Source organism: Auxenochlorella protothecoides, assembly GCF_000733215.1.
Source record: "Auxenochlorella protothecoides strain 0710 unplaced genomic scaffold scaffold18, whole genome shotgun sequence".
Classification (NCBI taxonomy): Eukaryota; Viridiplantae; Chlorophyta; class Trebouxiophyceae; order Chlorellales; family Chlorellaceae; genus Auxenochlorella; species Auxenochlorella protothecoides.
The window spans coordinates 854,802-871,178 of NW_011934213.1; the positions used below are offsets into that span (position 1 = coordinate 854,802).

A 16,377-nucleotide genomic window follows, 5' to 3' on the forward strand; every position below is an offset into this window, starting at 1 on the left:
TTCGGGGCCCCCCCCCCCCCCCCCCCCCCCCTTTTCCGCAGAGCGAGGCCTGCCGCCCCCTGCTGACCCAGGCGCTGCTCCAAGGAAGCCTGGCGCCCAGCGACCTGGTGCGAGGCTCTCCGGAGCAGCTCCAGGACGCCGAGCACAGGACTGTGAGGGCCCTGGGGAGTGAGTCACAAAGCTTGGCCGGCGAGGGAGCCCCGCCCCTGCCGCCCGGGCACGGCGGGCCTGCTGGAGAGCATGCCTGCGCCACCCTCCCGAGTGTGACCGCCATGGACTGCGATGATTAGCGCAAACCGTCATGGCGGGGAGGTCATCGAGAAAGGCGAGGAGGCACGCCGTAAGCACAATCTTCCAGTTTTTTTTCCTGGGGGCATGCAAGGTTGGGCAGTGTGCCCCTCATCAACAGGTCCCCCGCACAGCCAGACTAGCCTGTTCTGTCACACAAACCTCTTTTACACGTCGAGCACGGCAATCATGGTACAGTGGGACCAAAGAGGTACATGGAGCATGCAGCAGGGTTCAATCATGGTGACACCGATGTGGTGGAGAGCGCGGCATCCCTTTTCCTCCTCAGGCCTTGCAGCACGAGCAGTCCTGTTAAGTGCGTGAACAGCATGTGAGTGATGTGCGGGATGGACGGGAGCAGGTGCTGCCCGCGCGGCGCAACGTTCGGGATCCCATTCATGACACCGCAACCCGTCAGGGCTGCCCGTACCTTGCACTCGCACTCGCCCTTGGTGCAGGTGCACTCGCCCTTACACCTACAAACCGCGGAAAGTCATGTGCAGAATATTGAGACAGGTTCAGCAGGGGCACATTCACACAACAGTTCCGATCACAGCGACCATCCAGGGCCTCAAACCCCCTTCCCCGGCCCCCGGGCCGAGCCCCGGAACTGACTTCTCGCATTTGCCGCAGCAGGTACATCCAGCCTCGCACTCGCAGTGATCGCCGCACTTGCAGCCGTTCGCGCACTTTGGGCAGTCGACCATGGTGTCGGGAGCCTGTGTTCGGGGTGGCGTGTGGCGTGGATGTTTCGGCACGGACAGATGTTTGGGACTCGACGAACGAGGGAGCTGCGCTCTACATTTCTTAACTCACCTGTTGATTGCTTTGGAGAAGATGGTCAAGATTCTTATCGCGGGGAGTAGGTTGTGACTTCCTCCTGAGCCTCCATCGCTCTTATAACCCGACCCGTTGCCGTCCCTCGACCCCGGAACGATGTGGCCATGGCCCGCCCGGGCCATCGCAACCCGGTGCCCCTCGCATCGAGATCCAGAACAACACATTACAGGCATCAAAAGTGCTCAGACTGTCAATATTATTGGAGGAGAGAGGCGATGGAGTCATGATGGGCAAGCACCCCTGCGACAGGGCAGAAGGAGGGTCAGGCAAGCTCGAATGATGAGGGGGCGACGTCGCCCCAGGGTATGGGGGACCAAGTGATGGAGGGTGCGCACAGCGGAGCGGAGGCTGGACGAATGAAATCGACATGCAGTTCTGTGCAGCTGGGAGCGAAGGGATGAGTGAAGCCATGAGGCAAGGGATGGAAGGGGGGGGGGGTCCTGAGGCCTCGGCCCGAACCCCGTCAGTGCAGGGTCACCAGGGCCTGTGGCAGCCAGATGGGCGGCTTCATGCCCTCCACGGGAAACAGCTGGAGGTAGATCTCCACCATGCCTGCGGCCATGAAGAGATGCCAGAGGGAGTGGAAGAGCCAGTAGAGCTGCGGGAAGAGCTCCGGCAGCGGGAAGCAGGTCAGGCCCAGCACGACGCAGACCACGGCGGCCTTGCCCCGCGCGGCGCCGAAGCGTGGCAGGCTGGCGCTGCCCTCGAGCGCCAGCTTCAGCCCCAGCGCACACAGCATGACCAGGGCAAGGAGCTGGGAGGCGGTACCCAGCGTGATGCCGCCCCGCCAGCGGCCCACCCCTAGCACCAGCGCGGGGAAGCCGGCGTTTAGGAGGAGCGCCAGCGGCCTGCTGCGCACGCCCAGCACGTGGCCCAGCGCGCGCGCCAGCAGAGCCTGCGCCCACAGGATGTCCAGCGTGCGCCAGGTGGTGCCCGGCACACCCAGCAAAGTGGCGGCGCCGATGCCGCCGGGCATCATGTGCGCCACGTGGTAGGTGGTGGCCAGCGCAAAGCCCAGGCCGAAGGCCGCCACGTCGCCCCAGCGCCGGGCGTGGGCGTGGACGCGAAGGATGGACAGTGCAGGCAGCGTGGTGAGCAGGGGGAGCACGTCCAGGAGCAGGATGCCCGTGGTCGCGGCGGAGACGCCCCGGTTTATGGGGACATCGGGGACCACGGTGGACATCAGGTTCAACAGCAGCATCTGCGGGGTGGTGGGGAGGGGGTGTCAACTCCGACGCTGCGGGGTAGCTGGCCCGGGGTTCGCAGGTCCGCACCGCATGGCAGGAATTTCGGGCCCATGGCAACGCGTCCTACCTCGATCTTAGCCAATGGAAGGGTGCAAAGCACTTTGGAGGGGCCAAGTGTGGATCTTTCACTCGCAATTCTCACGAACTTTACGAACGCGGGGACCCCGCCCTGCAGCTCACGGGTCTCTGTGAGAACTTTCGCCGAGGAGATACAGCCGCGACTTCTCAGCCCTACCGATAATTTTGCATTGTTTTAGACTGGCGGTCTCCTTCATGTGGCTCCAGACCTCCAACATGTAATGTCTCCCTCGGCTCACGCGTTGGAAAGGGGTCGCGGAGCAGGCGCAGCAAGATTCACCATTCAAAGAATCCGGGGGATCTTGTGGTTGAAACGCCTCGAACCCCCTGTAAGCAGCAGATACCTCATTCTTCACCATCCCAGCAAACTCCGGGATCTGGAGCGCGTAGTTCTCACTCTATTGAGCTTCGAGCCTGGCCTTCAAGCGATGGCAAGGCTGGCAGCCTCGGGCCACGGCGCGGTTACAGTGACAGCTGATGTGTTCCTCGCACACATTCTACGAGGTGCCAGACTGGGAGCAGGGCACCTTCGTCCTCCTGACCAAGAGCTCCGGACACCTCACAGCATCCATATCTTGCTCCCAGAGGTGCGTGGCGGCTTGAGCATCCCCTTGCTGGCCGAGCCGTGCAGCCCAGACTTCACGGTGGTCACGCTGGGCACGCGCCCCTTGGGCGCCGCCTGCGCCATGCGAGTTGGGGACTGATACCCTGCTCTGACGACCTTCCTGCTGTCGCCCGGCTCCCAGTTGCCTGGCCCCTTCACACCTTTTAAAAGCCCCTGCGAGGCGGCCTCCAGCCGGCCCCACCCCGCCCCCCCCTCCCTCAACCTTCCTCCACATCAGTAGCCGCTCACCTTGTCCGGCTTCTTGCCCCCCTTGGGCGCCGGCACAGGCCTCTGGTGCCTGGCGAGGAAGGCCTTCTCGGCGCGGTGCAGCGAGGCGGCGGTGTGCGAGCGGTGGCCCAGGCAGCGGTCGGCCACCGCGCGCGCGCGTGCCAGCGCCACCCGCGCCTCCGCCTGCGACCCCAGCCGCTCGTGCGCCAGCGCCGCGTTGTGGTAGGCCATGGCCAGCACCGAGGCCGCGGTGCGCTGCGTGTGGCGCCGGTCGGCGGCCAGCCGCGCCGCCAGCCCCGCCAGGCCCTCCGCAAAGCTGGACGCGGCGGGGACGAAGAGCTCGCGCTGGAGCAGCAGCGCGGCACGCTCCGCGTGGCCCAGCGCCTCGCGGTCGCGGCGCAGCCCAGCGTAGGCCGCGCAGACGTTGAGGTGGGTGGAGGCCGCGCTGCGGGCGTCGCCGCCCAGCCGTCCCTGCTCCAGCGCGCGAGCCAGGTACTGCAGCGCCTCGGCGGGCGCGTTGCGCCGCCGGAACAGGCAGCCCAGGTTGTTGAAGGTGATGCAGCGCAGGCGGGGGCGAGCGCGTGCCTCCTCGGGGCCCCACCGCCCGTCGTCCTCGCCCAAGGCCTCGGCCTGCGCGAGGGGGGTGGGAGGAGGGCATGTCTTCATGCTGACTGCTGGCGCGGGGAAGGAGGGGCTGTCGTGCCTGGCTTGCCTGAGCAAATGTGTGCGCCCCCGGAAGAACCACCCATACACACCCACAGGATCCGCCCACCCCTTCCTCCCCGCCTCGCCTTGCGCAGCAGGGTCAGCGCGTTGTCGTAGTTCTTGGCGTCCATCAGCTTCACCGCCAGCGTGTTGTACAGGCTCACCATCTTGGTCACGGGCTCTGTGGCGGGTGGCGGCAGGAGTGGAGGTTCCATGGGTCGGGGAAAGGCCCGGGCGGGCTCCGCCGCCATCCACATAGCTTCTTCACTGCGCGGCGCCCGCGCATGCCCTTTGCCCCCACCCAATGCATGCTGCACAATCGACACACAGCAGGCTCTGCACCAGGCATGTCGCACGAACCAGCCCTTCATGACTCACCCACGTCCCCCTCGGACGCGGCACTCATGGCCTCTGATGCGGCGCGCTGCGGGCCCTCCACCTCCATGGCCGACAGCGCACGCGTCAGCTCATTCAGCTCCTCAGCCAGCTCCTCCTCTGTCATGGCATCTGCATTGTTGTGCGGGGAGAAGAAAGCATGGGATAAGGAAGTTTTCCATCTTCGATCTCACGAAGGGGGTGTGGGAAGGCGACGTGGTGTTAGGGAGCGTCACAGCGTATCCATGAACCATGGCACCTTTCCCCACCAAAACATCACCGCGCCGCCACCTACCGGAGACCACAGACATGGTGTCGTCACAGTCGGGGTCGGCGCTGGAGCAGAGGTAGACAAGGCCCGGGTACTCCTCCGCCGGCGCATGGCCGTCGTGCTCGCCAGCTTGGCCGTCCACCTCAGCATCAGGGGCAGCCCCGTGGTCGGCCCCATCCTCGTTCGGGCGGGGGGAGTCGTGCCCTTCCCCATCCTCCAGGGTGTGGGAGTGGGAGTAGTCCAGCTTCTCATCCGGGTCCAGGCCGAGGTGGTGCAGGGCGGGGTTGCTGCCGTGGGACCCCAGCAGGGCTGCCTCGGCACCCTCCGTTCCTGGATCTGGAAGCTTATTGGCCTCCTGGTCGGAAAGGGGTGCCTCAGGGGGCGGCAGATCACGAGGAGCCACTTGCTGGACGGGCTCAGGGCTCGGTGTGGACTCGGGCACCGGTGGGTGGGGAGGGGGAGCGGCAGTGCTGGCCGGCGGACCCGCCGATCCTGTGGACGGCGCCTTGGACTTTGTTCCTGCCGGAGCCAAGGCCTTCTTGATGGCCTTCAACATGGTGCCCATGGTGTGGAACGCTGCGGGTATCTACATGACGTGGCTGACGAGACTGAAGGACGAGACCCGAGGGGGCAAGACCTAAGGGAGGAACCTGCTTCTCGAGCTCAAACACCCCTTCCAGACTCCTGACGATGGGGACCCTCTACAGGTTTCAGCTTCGAAGCCAGGAGTCGCTCCCGTCGCGCCCTCGGCCCCCGGCCCGCGCAAGATGCTGAGATGATTCGCTGACCCAACCTCTGCATCAATGCCTGCAGATTCCTCCAGCTCTCGTTTGCAGCAATCTGAATGTTCGCATGTACAACCACGGAGCCCTGAGTGCATTGTTTGTATGTAAAGTTGGGAGCCTGACAAGGTATGGACGACAAGGTGACAGCACCGGGGAGAGAGCATGGGCGAGGGGGCTGCACTGGCAGGCTTCGGGCGGCAATGGCAAGGCAGTATGTGGACGGGGGTGCCACACAATAAGTATCGCAGGACAGTCAGGCCTGATGCAGGGGCCTCTGCTCCGGTTCAAGACAGTAATCCATAAATACAACAGAAGCTATAGGCCCTGTGCATCACAGCACAGATTTGCCGCACTGGGGCAGCCTGCAAATGTACACTATGGGTATGGCGCTGGCCAGGGAGAGCAGCATCGCCAGGACAAAGGCCGCCCACCTGCGAGCGTGTGAGATGTTTGGTCACGTTGTAGTGTGCTGTGGACTGCTGAGGCAGTTTGTCTGTCTGGGCATGCGTCCAAATGCCTCGCCCCCTGCACCTGCCCCTCTCCCCCACCCGCTGCACACCAGAGATCCATGCACTCCTCGTCGGGCAGCGCCATGTGGCGGCACACCGCCTCGGCCGCCGCGGTGAGGCCCAGGTTGAAGACCCAGGGCGCAGCCATGCCGAGGAAGAGCGGGCAGGCTATGCAGAACCAGAGCGGGGGGCCCATGGAGGAGAGGACGGCCGTGAGCGCCGCGGCGGCCCCCCCCGCCAGCAGCGACCCCAGCGCGGCGGCAGGGGAGGGCGGCGCCTCGGCAGGCTTGGCGCTGGGAATCAGCGTCTTCAGCGAGTCCGGCTGTGGGGTCGAGGGCGTGAGGTCGGGCAGGTGAGCGCGCGAGCTCCGGCGCCACAGCTTGCCGGACGCACCTGACGCAGGGGCCAAAGAGCGTCAGCGCCGTCCCCCGCCGCCAGTCCTCCCTCACCCCCGCACCTCCTTGGCCACGCCTTCCACCAGGCCCGCCAGCCTAGCACCCACGGCGGCGACCAGCTGAGCGACGCCGTGGCCCTGCGCCCAGGACCTCGCCACCCCGGCGCCCACCCAGACGCGGCCAGTGGTGGCCTCCCACAGGGCGCAGGGCGCGCGGCCGGTGCCGCACCCCCCGAACTCGGCCGTGCTGAGGTGGAAGGTGTGCAGTCTGCGGCCCAGGGCACTTTCGAGCAGACCCAGGGCCATGTTGATCCCAGAGGCTAGGTGAGGGGGGACAGGTGCGGTCGCGTCGACGGAGAGGATGGGCTGGCCGGGGTCACGCCTGGTGACATGGGGCGAGGGTGCCCTGAGCCCCTTATGTCGGCATGTGCAGATGCATTGACACTCCAGAGCCGGAGCTTGCGAGTGCTCCGAGGCGCACAGGCCGCATTAATGCAGGGTGAACACACCACACCCAACATCACACAAGCACTTCGAGTCAACCCCCCCCCCTCCCAGAATGATACACAGAACCCCCTCCATTAAATCTCTCACCTTGCCAGCGTCCCATTCCCAGGCACCACCAGGAGAAAGGCGGGAAGGTACCTGGAGCTTCCTTGGAGCACGTCCTCCACTGTAAGTGCGGGCTCTGTGGTAGGATTCAGGAACAGGGGTCCTGTCCATTGCACGCCGGGTCACCTCGGCACACCTTGCACCAATTTCCGGCATGGCACCAATCCCAGCAGCTATACATCAGGGACCATGCTCCAAAACATCCGCATTTTGCCAATGGGTCTCACCGAATCGCGCAAACTGCATGCCGGGAACCCATCCCAACATGACCATCACGTCATCGGCGACATGAGAGATCTCGTCGTTGCGGGGGCTCCCAGCGCCCTGCTGCAGGTTTAGAGCAGCAGATTCCGAGGCGTAATGTGCGTGATGGGTCCTGGACTGAAGCCAGGCCCTCACCACGCCGCACTCGCTCGCGGGGAAGAGGGCAGGCTGCCATCGGGATTGCGTGACGAGGGTGTACATGCACACGACCACCGCACTGGTCAAAACAATGCAGGTGCCCCACCCCGATAAGACCATTTTCTGGGGACTAGAAACTGCAAACAAGCATCATGTACCCGAAACACAATGCGACTCCCCCCTTCACAAGGATTTTGGACGAGAATGGTTGACGTCATGCGTGCTTGCCGACGAAGGTACTACAAAACAATCTCACTCGAACTCATGCTGCCATAGCCGATTTCTCTGCCCAGAGGGGGCACCATTGCAAACATACTTTGAACATTGAAAGGAGGGTATCCTTGCGATCTGCTGCCTCGCCGCTTCCATCATGGCACTTAGACAACTTGCCCATGTAGGCCGTCAACTTCTGGGCTCGCAGTCCAGGTACACAGCAGTGCGGTGTTTATTTTTATAAGATTGCCCCCTAAAAATTTTGGGCTCACCCCGATTCCCTCGTTGGCAGGGGATTTGCGGACCTGCTGTCCAGGCCCGAAGCTTCCAGTGCGTGGACTCGGGGTGGGCTCTACGGCCTGAGTCAGACCGCGAGCTCTATCGCCACCACGAGTGGCAAGCATGGCGATGATGCAGCTGCACAAACGCGGGTACCATCCGGGTCAGGGGATGGTGGTGAGGCGGGGGAGCCCTCCACATCTCCCCGGAAGGATCTGGTCATGCTCTTCACATGTGGGAAGTGCGACACCCGAGCTGCCAAGGCTTTCAGTAGACAGAGCTATGAGACCGGGGTGGTCATCGTTGAGTGCCCGGGCTGCAGCTCTCGCCATCTGATCGCAGACCACCTTGGCTGGTTTGGGCAAGGAGGTGGGTGTGCCAGGGTGCCAGGGTGAGGAGCACCTGCCTGGCTCCTGTCTCTTGCTTGTAGCATCAGCGTCTATCAGCTCCAGCCTTGCTTGCTCAGCTGCGAGCGCATGCCCCTCTTCTGCTGTCTCACCTCTCAACATCGCTGATGACCCATGCGGCAGGCACAATCGAAGACTTTGCTCGAGAGAAAGGGGAAGTCGTCATGCGGAAGCTTGCCGATGGCACCATGGAGCTCACACCCCAGGAAGTCATGGGACAGACCTTGGCAGACAGGTTAGGCGCATAATCCCCTGGCCGCGCGTACTGGTCTTTCCCTTAGTCTCCAGTGGAGCGCTTGCAGCACACAGTGTAACATTCCTTATCCTAGGCATCTTTTCCGGCCTTTATTGCCGTTATTGGGGGGCGGCTTATGTGGACGGTGAAACTGTTCGTCACAAGGGGGTGTGTTTATGGTCTTGGTGGGCGCCACAGACGCGGCACCTTTGGCGCCCACAAGGTTGCCGAGATCCGGCATCGGCCCATTATGGGGTATCCAGGTTATATCCATGTATTCCAAGGTCTTCGGTTTTAAACTTGATTCCCCAGAATACCCTGAGCAGCAACGAGGCTCCCATCGCTGACAAGCCCCAACGTCCATAGATCACTTCGTGGCGATGGCAAAGAAGCACTTTGTTCCCCTCGAGAGCAACCCGGAGGTGCTCACATCCTTTGCAGCAAATCTAGGAGCAGACGTGTCCAACTTCCAGTTCACCGATGTCTGGGGCCTGGACCCGGTGGGAGATGGCGGGGGGATGGGGCCTGGGGCACACATCTCCCGTTGGATGTCCGTGAGCGCCCTGGGATCGGCAGATGGCACCCACTCAATGCAGCTTACCATCACCCCGCCCAGGATCTGCTCGCCATGGTCCCGCGCCCCGTCCTTGCCGTCATCCTCCTGTTTCCCATGGAGGCAGCGCCCTCCTCTCGCGGAGCAGCCCCTGAGGCAGGCAAGAGGCGTGGTTTGGGATGTGGAAGCCTGCCGCCTGTGCACATCCAGGTGTGCACAAGTCGGCCTGAAGCAGTGCCCGCTGCCCGTTGTGATCCTGACTGCGCACAGGATGCCACATTTCCCGCTGCGCCAGATGATTTCGCGCTGCAATCGTTGTGGTACACGAAGCAGACGATAGGGAACGCATGCGGCACAATCGCCGTGCTGCACGCCCTCCTGAACAACACCGAGGATGTGGCTCTCGGTGAGTCTGCAATTCCAGGTCGCTTTTATTCGTGGTTGAGTGTGATCAAGCCTGAATGGAACAGGGGAGTTGCTGAGCCAAAGCCGGCCTTGCAATGGTGATCACCAACCAGCCCGCGCCTGGAAAGACGACGATGCTGCCGATACTTGGAAAGAGTGAAATCAGTCCCTCTTCAAGGATGCTTGTTGGTGGTCTGCCACTTGTCCTGTCGCCCTGATGCATGAAAGAAGCTGCTCGAGCAATCCACACATCACCCTCCACCCAAATCTCTGCAGCGCCAGGCTCCTTCCTGGCGCGATTTAGGGAGGCCACAGCGGCAAAGACACCGGCGGAGCGGGCAGCCTACCTCGAGGACCCCCCGGATGCCAGCGTCGACATCACCTCCAGCCATGCGGTGTGGGGGCAGGAGGAGGGATGTGTACCCTCCCTTCTGCAAGACTGTCAAGGCGGTGGAGGAGACTGACCAGGCATTGCTGCGGCACAGGGGAACCTCGCTTGGGGCACAGGAGGGGATGGCCTGCAGCCGTGCAGGTGACTCATCAGCACCCTCTCCCCCGCGCGCTTTCCCCGCGCAGGCCGCCGCCCAGGCCGGCAGCACCGCCGCCCCGGAAGCGACGGCCGACATCGACTTGCACTTCGTGACGTTCGTGGAGCATGGGGGCCGCCTCTACGAGCTGGATGGGTGGGGTTGGGGTTTGTTGTGGGGAGTGGCGGGCCGGTCTGGCAGCGCTCGATCTGGGCCCGCAGCCGGCATGGCCTGTCGTTGTCCATGACAGGCCTGGGTGCGGAGCAGGCACGGCATGAGCTCGCTGCAACCCCCCCATGCTATCCCATCTTTCAACCCGCCCACGCAGGCGCCGGGAGGGGCCGGTGGACCACGGCGCCTCCAGCCGGGACGGGCTGCTCGCCGACACAGCGGCCGTGGTGCGCCGGGTGTACCTTTCCTCCAGCGACTCCCTGAGCTTCAACCTGATCGCGCTGGCCGCTGCGGCATGACCAGCTGGCGAGTGCCTTACAGGGGATGTGAGGAGCAAAACTAAATGGGGGGGTTGAAGATGGGGGCAAGAAGGGGGCGCTACAGTGCCTCTGGCCTCCGGAATCGGGCCAGGGAGGTGAGAAGAGGATGAGTGGGAGCTGGGGGGGCTCAGGGATGAGGACGGGGCCCTCATCCCTCTGCCTCAGGATTTTATGGGGCGCCCGGGCCGGTGGTTCAGCCCGGCGGCGCCCGGGAAGTGCTGGGTGCAAGGGTCACGCGCGGTGGGAATGGTACAGGTCAGAATGGGCGCTCTACACGATCTACGCCTGGGCAGGGCACATTGCCGAGCCTGGCAAGGGGATTCTGGGATGCTAGCCGGCACCGACTGGCCCTGAGGGGCAGGGGTCATCGGACAGTGGGCATGCTTATTTGGGCTGAGGCGAGCCGCGCCGGGTCAGCTGCTGCAAGGCGTCGAGAGGGGTCGGGTGCATGTGATGAGCAGGGATTGCAGTGGGCCTGCACAGCGCTCGATCCTCTCACTCTGCTGCGTGGTTGGACCCCACACGCTCCCGGCTCCGCCCTCTCCCCCCATCCCTCCACACACCTCCTTCCCCCATTCCTTCCTCCCCTGCACAACGACAACCTGCCCCCCCCCACACAAGACACGCCACACATGAACCCACTCACAGTGCAAAGTGAGTAGCCGGTCAGCTGTCTCTGATCCACGTGCGGACAGCGGGAGATGACCACCTGGCGAACCCCCGGCGCATGCAGGAGGGCCTGCACCCCGGCGGTGCCCAGACGGGGGCAGTCGTGCAACACGACGCGCATCAGCGCCGGCGCGCGCGCCAGCGCGGCGCAGCCGGCGTCACACGTGGCGTTGGGCGCCAGCACCACCGCCAGCGTCGGGTGGGCTGCCAGCAGGGCCAGCCCGGCGTCGCCCACGCCGGGGCAGCGGTGCAGGCTCAGGGACTGGAGGCAGGGCAGGCGCAGGAGGTGGGCCAGGTGGGCGTCGCGCAGTGCGGCGCATCGCCCTAGGTTGAGCCGGCGCAGTCGGGGCAGGCTCGCCAGGTGGCGCAGGCCTGGGAGGGGGATGGCAGGGGGGTGGGGGTCGTGACGAGGATGCGGGGGTGAGGGGGGATGGAGAGATTAGAGCGGGGGTGAAGGCTGTGCGCATAGGGGCGAGCCAGGCCTTGCGCCAGCCCTGGCGACACCCGTTGCAAGTCTGTCTGTTGGGTGGGCTGTGTGCTAGGCACGACTTTGCCGGGGCGCCCACAGATTGCCATTCAGAAAGCATGACTGCGCGACGCCCCCCCCCCCCTTCCCCTTCACCTTCCCCCTTTCTACCCGCCCACCTTCCCCCGTCAGGCCTGCGCAGTTGTACAGGGAAAGCGCGCTGAGGTGTGCGAGGCCGGCCACGGTTTGCAGGTCCTCATCGCGCAGCGTGCTCAGCAGGCGCAGCTGGTCCGGGCGGCACGCCGACACTGCCGCGCCGCAGTGGGACAGCGTCAGCCAGCGCAGGCTGGGGAACCGGGCGGCCAGCGGGACGGCGGGCAGGGCCTCGGGCCTGATGCCCAGCAGGCGGCGGCCCAGGGCGCGCTCCCAGGACCGGCAGACGAGGCGCAGGATGCGCAGGGAGGAGGGGGGGAGGAAGCGCGCGACCTGTGTGTTGTTCATTTGAGGGGGGGAAGGGTGGGGCAGGAGAGGAGGGTGAAGGAGGGGGTGGACCAACGGGGAGGATGGGGGCAGAGGGAAAGGAGGCACAGCAGGATGCCAGTCCCTGAGCCAGCCCCTCTCAAAGACATTCCCACTCACGATATTCAGGACGTCGTCCATGACGCTGTGCCAGGCCGCTGGCGTCTGGCACGGGGCCACGCGACACACTGCCCGGCTGGGGTTGGCTTCGGCCAGGCATCGCGACCCCACCTCCTCACCAAACCAGGCCGCGCTGAGGCTGGACTCCTGGCAAGCCCCGGCGAGGCTGCTCGTGCTTCGACGGGGTGGCAGCACTGGGAGGCTCGAAGCCTCTGCATCCGCATGCTTCGCAGCGCCAAACTTTCGCTTTTTGGTCTGGTGCTTTGTTTCTGCATAGGGCGCAGGGTGAGGCGGAGGATGGGGTCGATCATGGAGGCTGGGGGCCTCCGGAGAGGAACCCTGGTCGGTCTGGAGGGAAGCGACATCCAGGCAATCACTCTCCATAGGAGTACCTGGATTCATATCATTTGTTTGGTAAGGAGCAGCAGCCATGCCACTGACGGGCTGTCACTTGAGAGTGCCCGCCTGGACAGGGGTGTCGAGTCGCGAGGGTGGTCGCTCGTACGATCTGTAGAAAGGGCTCACGATGCATCAGCCCTGACGGCTACCCTGAGATGGTATCCGTATCACCAACAAAATACACGTCTATTGAATATGACTGTCAGAGGAGGCTGACCATCATTCCTTCCCGAGTTGTTGGTGCACGACCGGGGCTGACAATGACTAATGCGAAGGGGCACAGCTGTTGAGATTTGTTTGGAGGAATCTCCTGGAGCTGTCTCCCAACAGCAACAACTTCCTCCACCCGACCGTCGACGCGCTTGGGTTTGCGATGAAGTGTGACACTCAGGAGCACTGTTCTATTGATTCTAGGATTGGGTTTGGTTCAGGTGTGGGAGCTTCAGCACTTGCCCGATGCACTCTAGCCCACCGATGTGCGCAAACAGCGCATTTTCATAGCCATCAGTGCCCTGGGTGGGGCAGGGGCTTGCGAGCCAGGACATGGGAGTCTTCACTCCATGCATGCCCAAGGTGGCTGTGGAGTGCGAGGGTGCATAGCGCGGCTCGACAGACCCCCGCCACGCCAGCAATGCCCACGTTCTGGACTCGAATCTGGCACAGTGTTATGGTTGTCGGGAGGTGGGGCAGAGGCCGCGTGCAGGAGGGGGACGCACAAGCAAAAACCTGCAGTGCGAGGGCCCATGCTGCTCAGGGACCCCAGTGCATGTCTTGGTGTCGTGCACGCCTTCGCACAGATTCAAAAAGGAAGGCAGCAGCCCTGGCGCGTGAGACCCGTCCAGGCCTCGTCGGCTCATTCAGGACCCTGAACTCCAGGTCCCCCAAACCCTTCGAACACCGACTTCACAGGGCTCACCACGTGGCCCCAAGCCAGACGCAGGCACTGGGCGGGGCAGGTCCCCGCGGTGTGGGGCGCTCTCCTCGAAACCTCGGCCGCGACGTCCGCCGGGCCGTCGGTCAAGGCAAAGCCTGCGGCGCTGAGGCCCTGCAGCACAGCGCTTCCAAACACCAGGACCTGCCTGGCATTGAGCAGGTGCACCAGCCGCTGTCTCAGGCTCAAGGCTGGCCCCGCCGCTCCATCGGCGGCCCCAGGGACCTCCGCCCGGTCCAGGAGGGCCGGGGTCAGGCTGACGTACCATGCCCTGCCCTCCTCCCACGCCAGGGCCAGGCCCAGCGCCCTGCCCTCCAGGCAGTTCAGGGCGACGGCGCACCGCGCGGCGGCCTGTAGGGAGGAAAGCAGGGCGCCCACCTCCTGCGTGCCTGCGCCGCCACGCAGCACGACGCAGGCTGCCCTGCCTTGCCCCGCCCAGTCCCAGGGGCTGTCGGCCGCCGGCCCGGCCAGAGCTGGGGCACCGGCTTTTGCGACGAGGCCAACCTCCCCGTCTCCGCTGCTGGTGGGAGCGCCGAGGGCGCCGACCCAATCAATCGGGTGTCGGCGGCCGAGCGACGCGCCGTGGTCCCCAAGGCCATCAGCCCCCGGTGCACACCCTCCAGCTCCCAGCCGCCCAGCAGAAGCCTGCTGTGTGTGGACGGCGAGCCTGGCAGCCGCCACCAGCTTCTCGGCGGCCGCCCGGGCCCGCGCTGCGGCCACCGCCGCCGCACCATCCTCGCGGCAGAGCGCCGCCTTGGTGGGCGGCGCGCCGCCGGCGGGGCGCCGCGCCCGGAACTGGCGCTCCAGGGCCCGGGCCAGCACCCGCGCCACCTGCTGGATGGACCTGCTGGCCAGGGCCGCAGGGTCCTGTGCAGGGAGGTGAGGCGGCGAGTCGGTGCGGTGTTTGATTGAGGTGTGTTGGAGGAGTGTCGCCAGTCCCCGCTCAGGACCTGATGCAGGTCGGCCAGCTGCCGGGTTTTCGGCATTGCACCCGAGCCGGTGGACTCCAGCACCCCTGGGTGCCACCTCAGGCCTGGGCCTTGGCCACAGCTTGGACTCCTGGGGCCGTCTTGATCCAGCATTCCTCACCCCTCTTCTCCCATCCCCCTCCCACCAGACCCCAGCTCACACACACGCCGGCCTCATGCAGGGCCCGCGCCCTGGCCGGGGTCATCCCCCGCACGCCCATGAGCTGCACCAGGTCCGCCGGCACCCCCGCCGTGGCGCGGCCCGCCAGCTCGGCGCACAGCGTGCCCAGCAGCCACCAGCCTGCTGACTCGCACACCAGCGCCGCCATGCCCAGCCACCTCCCGCAGTCGGCCAGCAGGCGCTGCAGCTGGCCGGCGCTGAGCCCGGCGGGGCTGAAGCAGCGCTCCCCGCCCCAGGCGAGCACCGTCTCGCCAAGGCTGGTCGCGCCCTCCACCATGCCGGCCAGCGCCAGCGAGGCAGCCCAGCGCGCGTGCCGCGCGCTGGGCGCCGCGCCGGGAGGGTGGCCCGCGCAGGCGGCCTCGCAACATTGCAGGTCCACCCCCACCAGCGCGCCCGCATGCCTGGCAGGATGAAGCGGTGGCGGTGGGCGGGGGGGGGCGGGGGGGTTTAAAAGGGTTGGTGCAAGGACGAAGGGCTTGAGGAGCAATGCAGGCATTGTCAGGGAGAAGATGCATCGTGCATGCACGGCTAAACCGCCAGCCGTGCATGTAGCAACCCTCGTGACACCCCTGACCCGGGGGACTCCTCTCGCCTACCTGGCTCGGCTCGGCAGGGAGCGCAGGCGTGCCGCCCAGGCCTGCCAGGAGGTGATGACAAAGGGGTGGTCCAGGAGGCAGTAGAATATGATCTGGGCGGGGCAGTCCAGGGCCACGCCTGCAAACGGCGATGGGGGGAGGTAGGAGAGGGCACCGGGTTGGTTAGCGATCAGGCGGCAGGCTGGTGTGAATATTGACAACGCGGAAGAGCCAACACATGCAGCGAGCATATGTGGCCCGCCCAGCGCACTTCAGTGCAGGAGTCGAGGCATGGCTCCATGCGAGCGTCGCCCGCACAGGTTTCAACAGCCTGATGTGCAGGGCACGAAATGTGCAAGCCCACCTGCATCGGCGCCCTTCAGCATGCCGTACAGGGCCATGCCCATGTCCAGGGGCAGGCCGGAGTCAAACACTGCACGCCCCTTGTGCGTCGTGCACAGCTCCACACCAGCACTGCCGTCACCAGGTGCCCGGGACTCTAGCAGCCCCTTCTCCTTGCTGGGTGGGGGGTGCAAGCCAGGGTTGGGGGCTGATCAGCCACTGAGCCAGCCCCAGAAATGACCGTGGCAAGTACCTGGTGGTTTGCATGCTGAAACAGGGCAAAGAACAACCAGAGGAGGATGCAGGGCCCCTCCAGTCCCTGCACCACGCAACGTGTTAAGAAGAGGACAGGATGCCCACCTACATCTTCCCCTCCCATGCAATCCCAGCAGCCGACAAACCGCGCACCCCCACCAAAGAGAGTGAAGGGCGGCTCGAGCTGCGTGCACCAGTTGGCTCCAGGGCCTCTGCCTGGATGCCAGGGTGCTGCTCAGCAGCTTCATCACGCCCGGCTCATCCCGTGCCAGGCCAGTGGCACAGCCTTCCAGCAGTAGGAGCTCCATGTACGACCCAGCTCCTGGCCCCGGAAGTGCTGTCAATGTGATTGGGAGGGGAGGGGAGGGGGGGGGGGGGGGAGGGGAGAGGGAGTAGGACGAAGAGGCCAGCGGCAGTTGCCCCGTCAGCGTGGGGTGCCGCATGCCGACGCATGCGCACAGGGCACCAGGGGGGGGGAATGCAACCATGAGCATCGTATAACTT

At 65.1% G+C, this 16,377-nt stretch overlaps 7 protein-coding genes across 7 annotated transcripts in view; 3 read left to right on the plus strand and 4 right to left on the minus strand.

Annotated features, from left to right (window-relative positions):
- The window catches only part of F751_1931 (hypothetical protein), a gene marked incomplete at both ends in the record, with an annotated part of 6,435 nt that extends 6,145 nt beyond the window's left edge, over positions 1-290 (plus strand). The window contains one exon of the mRNA XM_011399638.1: positions 42-290. Within this exon, the coding sequence (XP_011397940.1) occupies positions 42-290 (249 nt within the window). The remainder of the gene's footprint in view (positions 1-41) is intronic.
- A 283-nt stretch (positions 291-573) lies between these two features.
- On the minus strand, positions 574-995 carry F751_1932 (hypothetical protein; the record flags this gene model as incomplete). Its single annotated transcript, XM_011399639.1, has 3 exons — positions 574-597; positions 719-764; positions 901-995. 3 exons carry the CDS (start codon positions 993-995, stop codon positions 574-576), a joined length of 165 nt encoding a protein of 54 aa, XP_011397941.1.
- A 596-nt stretch (positions 996-1,591) lies between these two features.
- Positions 1,592-2,427, minus strand: F751_1933 (hypothetical protein; the record flags this gene model as incomplete). The annotated part of the gene is made up of 2 exons (XM_011399640.1): positions 1,592-2,329; positions 2,365-2,427. The coding sequence occupies 2 exons, from the start codon at positions 2,425-2,427 to the stop codon at positions 1,592-1,594; spliced, it is 801 nt and encodes a 266-aa protein (XP_011397942.1).
- A 585-nt stretch (positions 2,428-3,012) lies between these two features.
- On the minus strand, positions 3,013-7,458 carry F751_1934 (hypothetical protein; the record flags this gene model as incomplete). Its single annotated transcript, XM_011399641.1, has 10 exons — positions 3,013-3,132; positions 3,307-3,915; positions 4,041-4,171; positions 4,369-4,497; positions 4,661-4,991; positions 5,798-5,852; positions 5,981-6,252; positions 6,388-6,706; positions 6,919-6,997; positions 7,164-7,458. The coding sequence occupies 10 exons, from the start codon at positions 7,456-7,458 to the stop codon at positions 3,013-3,015; spliced, it is 2,340 nt and encodes a 779-aa protein (XP_011397943.1).
- A 1,190-nt stretch (positions 7,459-8,648) lies between these two features.
- F751_1935 (hypothetical protein) lies at positions 8,649-8,819 on the plus strand (the record flags this gene model as incomplete). Its single annotated transcript, XM_011399642.1, has 1 exon — positions 8,649-8,819. One exon carries the CDS (start codon positions 8,649-8,651, stop codon positions 8,817-8,819), a length of 171 nt encoding a protein of 56 aa, XP_011397944.1.
- A 33-nt stretch (positions 8,820-8,852) lies between these two features.
- On the plus strand, positions 8,853-10,427 carry F751_1936 (Ubiquitin carboxyl-terminal hydrolase isozyme L3; the record flags this gene model as incomplete). The annotated part of the gene is made up of 6 exons (XM_011399643.1): positions 8,853-8,972; positions 9,089-9,197; positions 9,321-9,431; positions 9,707-9,825; positions 10,007-10,113; positions 10,286-10,427. The coding sequence occupies 6 exons, from the start codon at positions 8,853-8,855 to the stop codon at positions 10,425-10,427; spliced, it is 708 nt and encodes a 235-aa protein (XP_011397945.1).
- Positions 10,428-10,812: 385 nt separating this feature from the next.
- F751_1937 (DNA polymerase theta) overlaps positions 10,813-16,377 on the minus strand; it is a gene marked incomplete at both ends in the record, with an annotated part of 9,530 nt that continues 3,965 nt past the window's right edge. Inside the window, 8 exons of the mRNA XM_011399644.1 lie at positions 10,813-11,379; positions 11,827-12,069; positions 12,223-12,491; positions 13,094-13,133; positions 13,538-14,025; positions 14,642-15,102; positions 15,298-15,415; positions 15,641-15,795. Of these exons, the coding sequence (XP_011397946.1) occupies positions 10,813-11,379; positions 11,827-12,069; positions 12,223-12,491; positions 13,094-13,133; positions 13,538-14,025; positions 14,642-15,102; positions 15,298-15,415; positions 15,641-15,795 (2,341 nt within the window). The remainder of the gene's footprint in view (positions 11,380-11,826; positions 12,070-12,222; positions 12,492-13,093; positions 13,134-13,537; positions 14,026-14,641; positions 15,103-15,297; positions 15,416-15,640; positions 15,796-16,377) is intronic.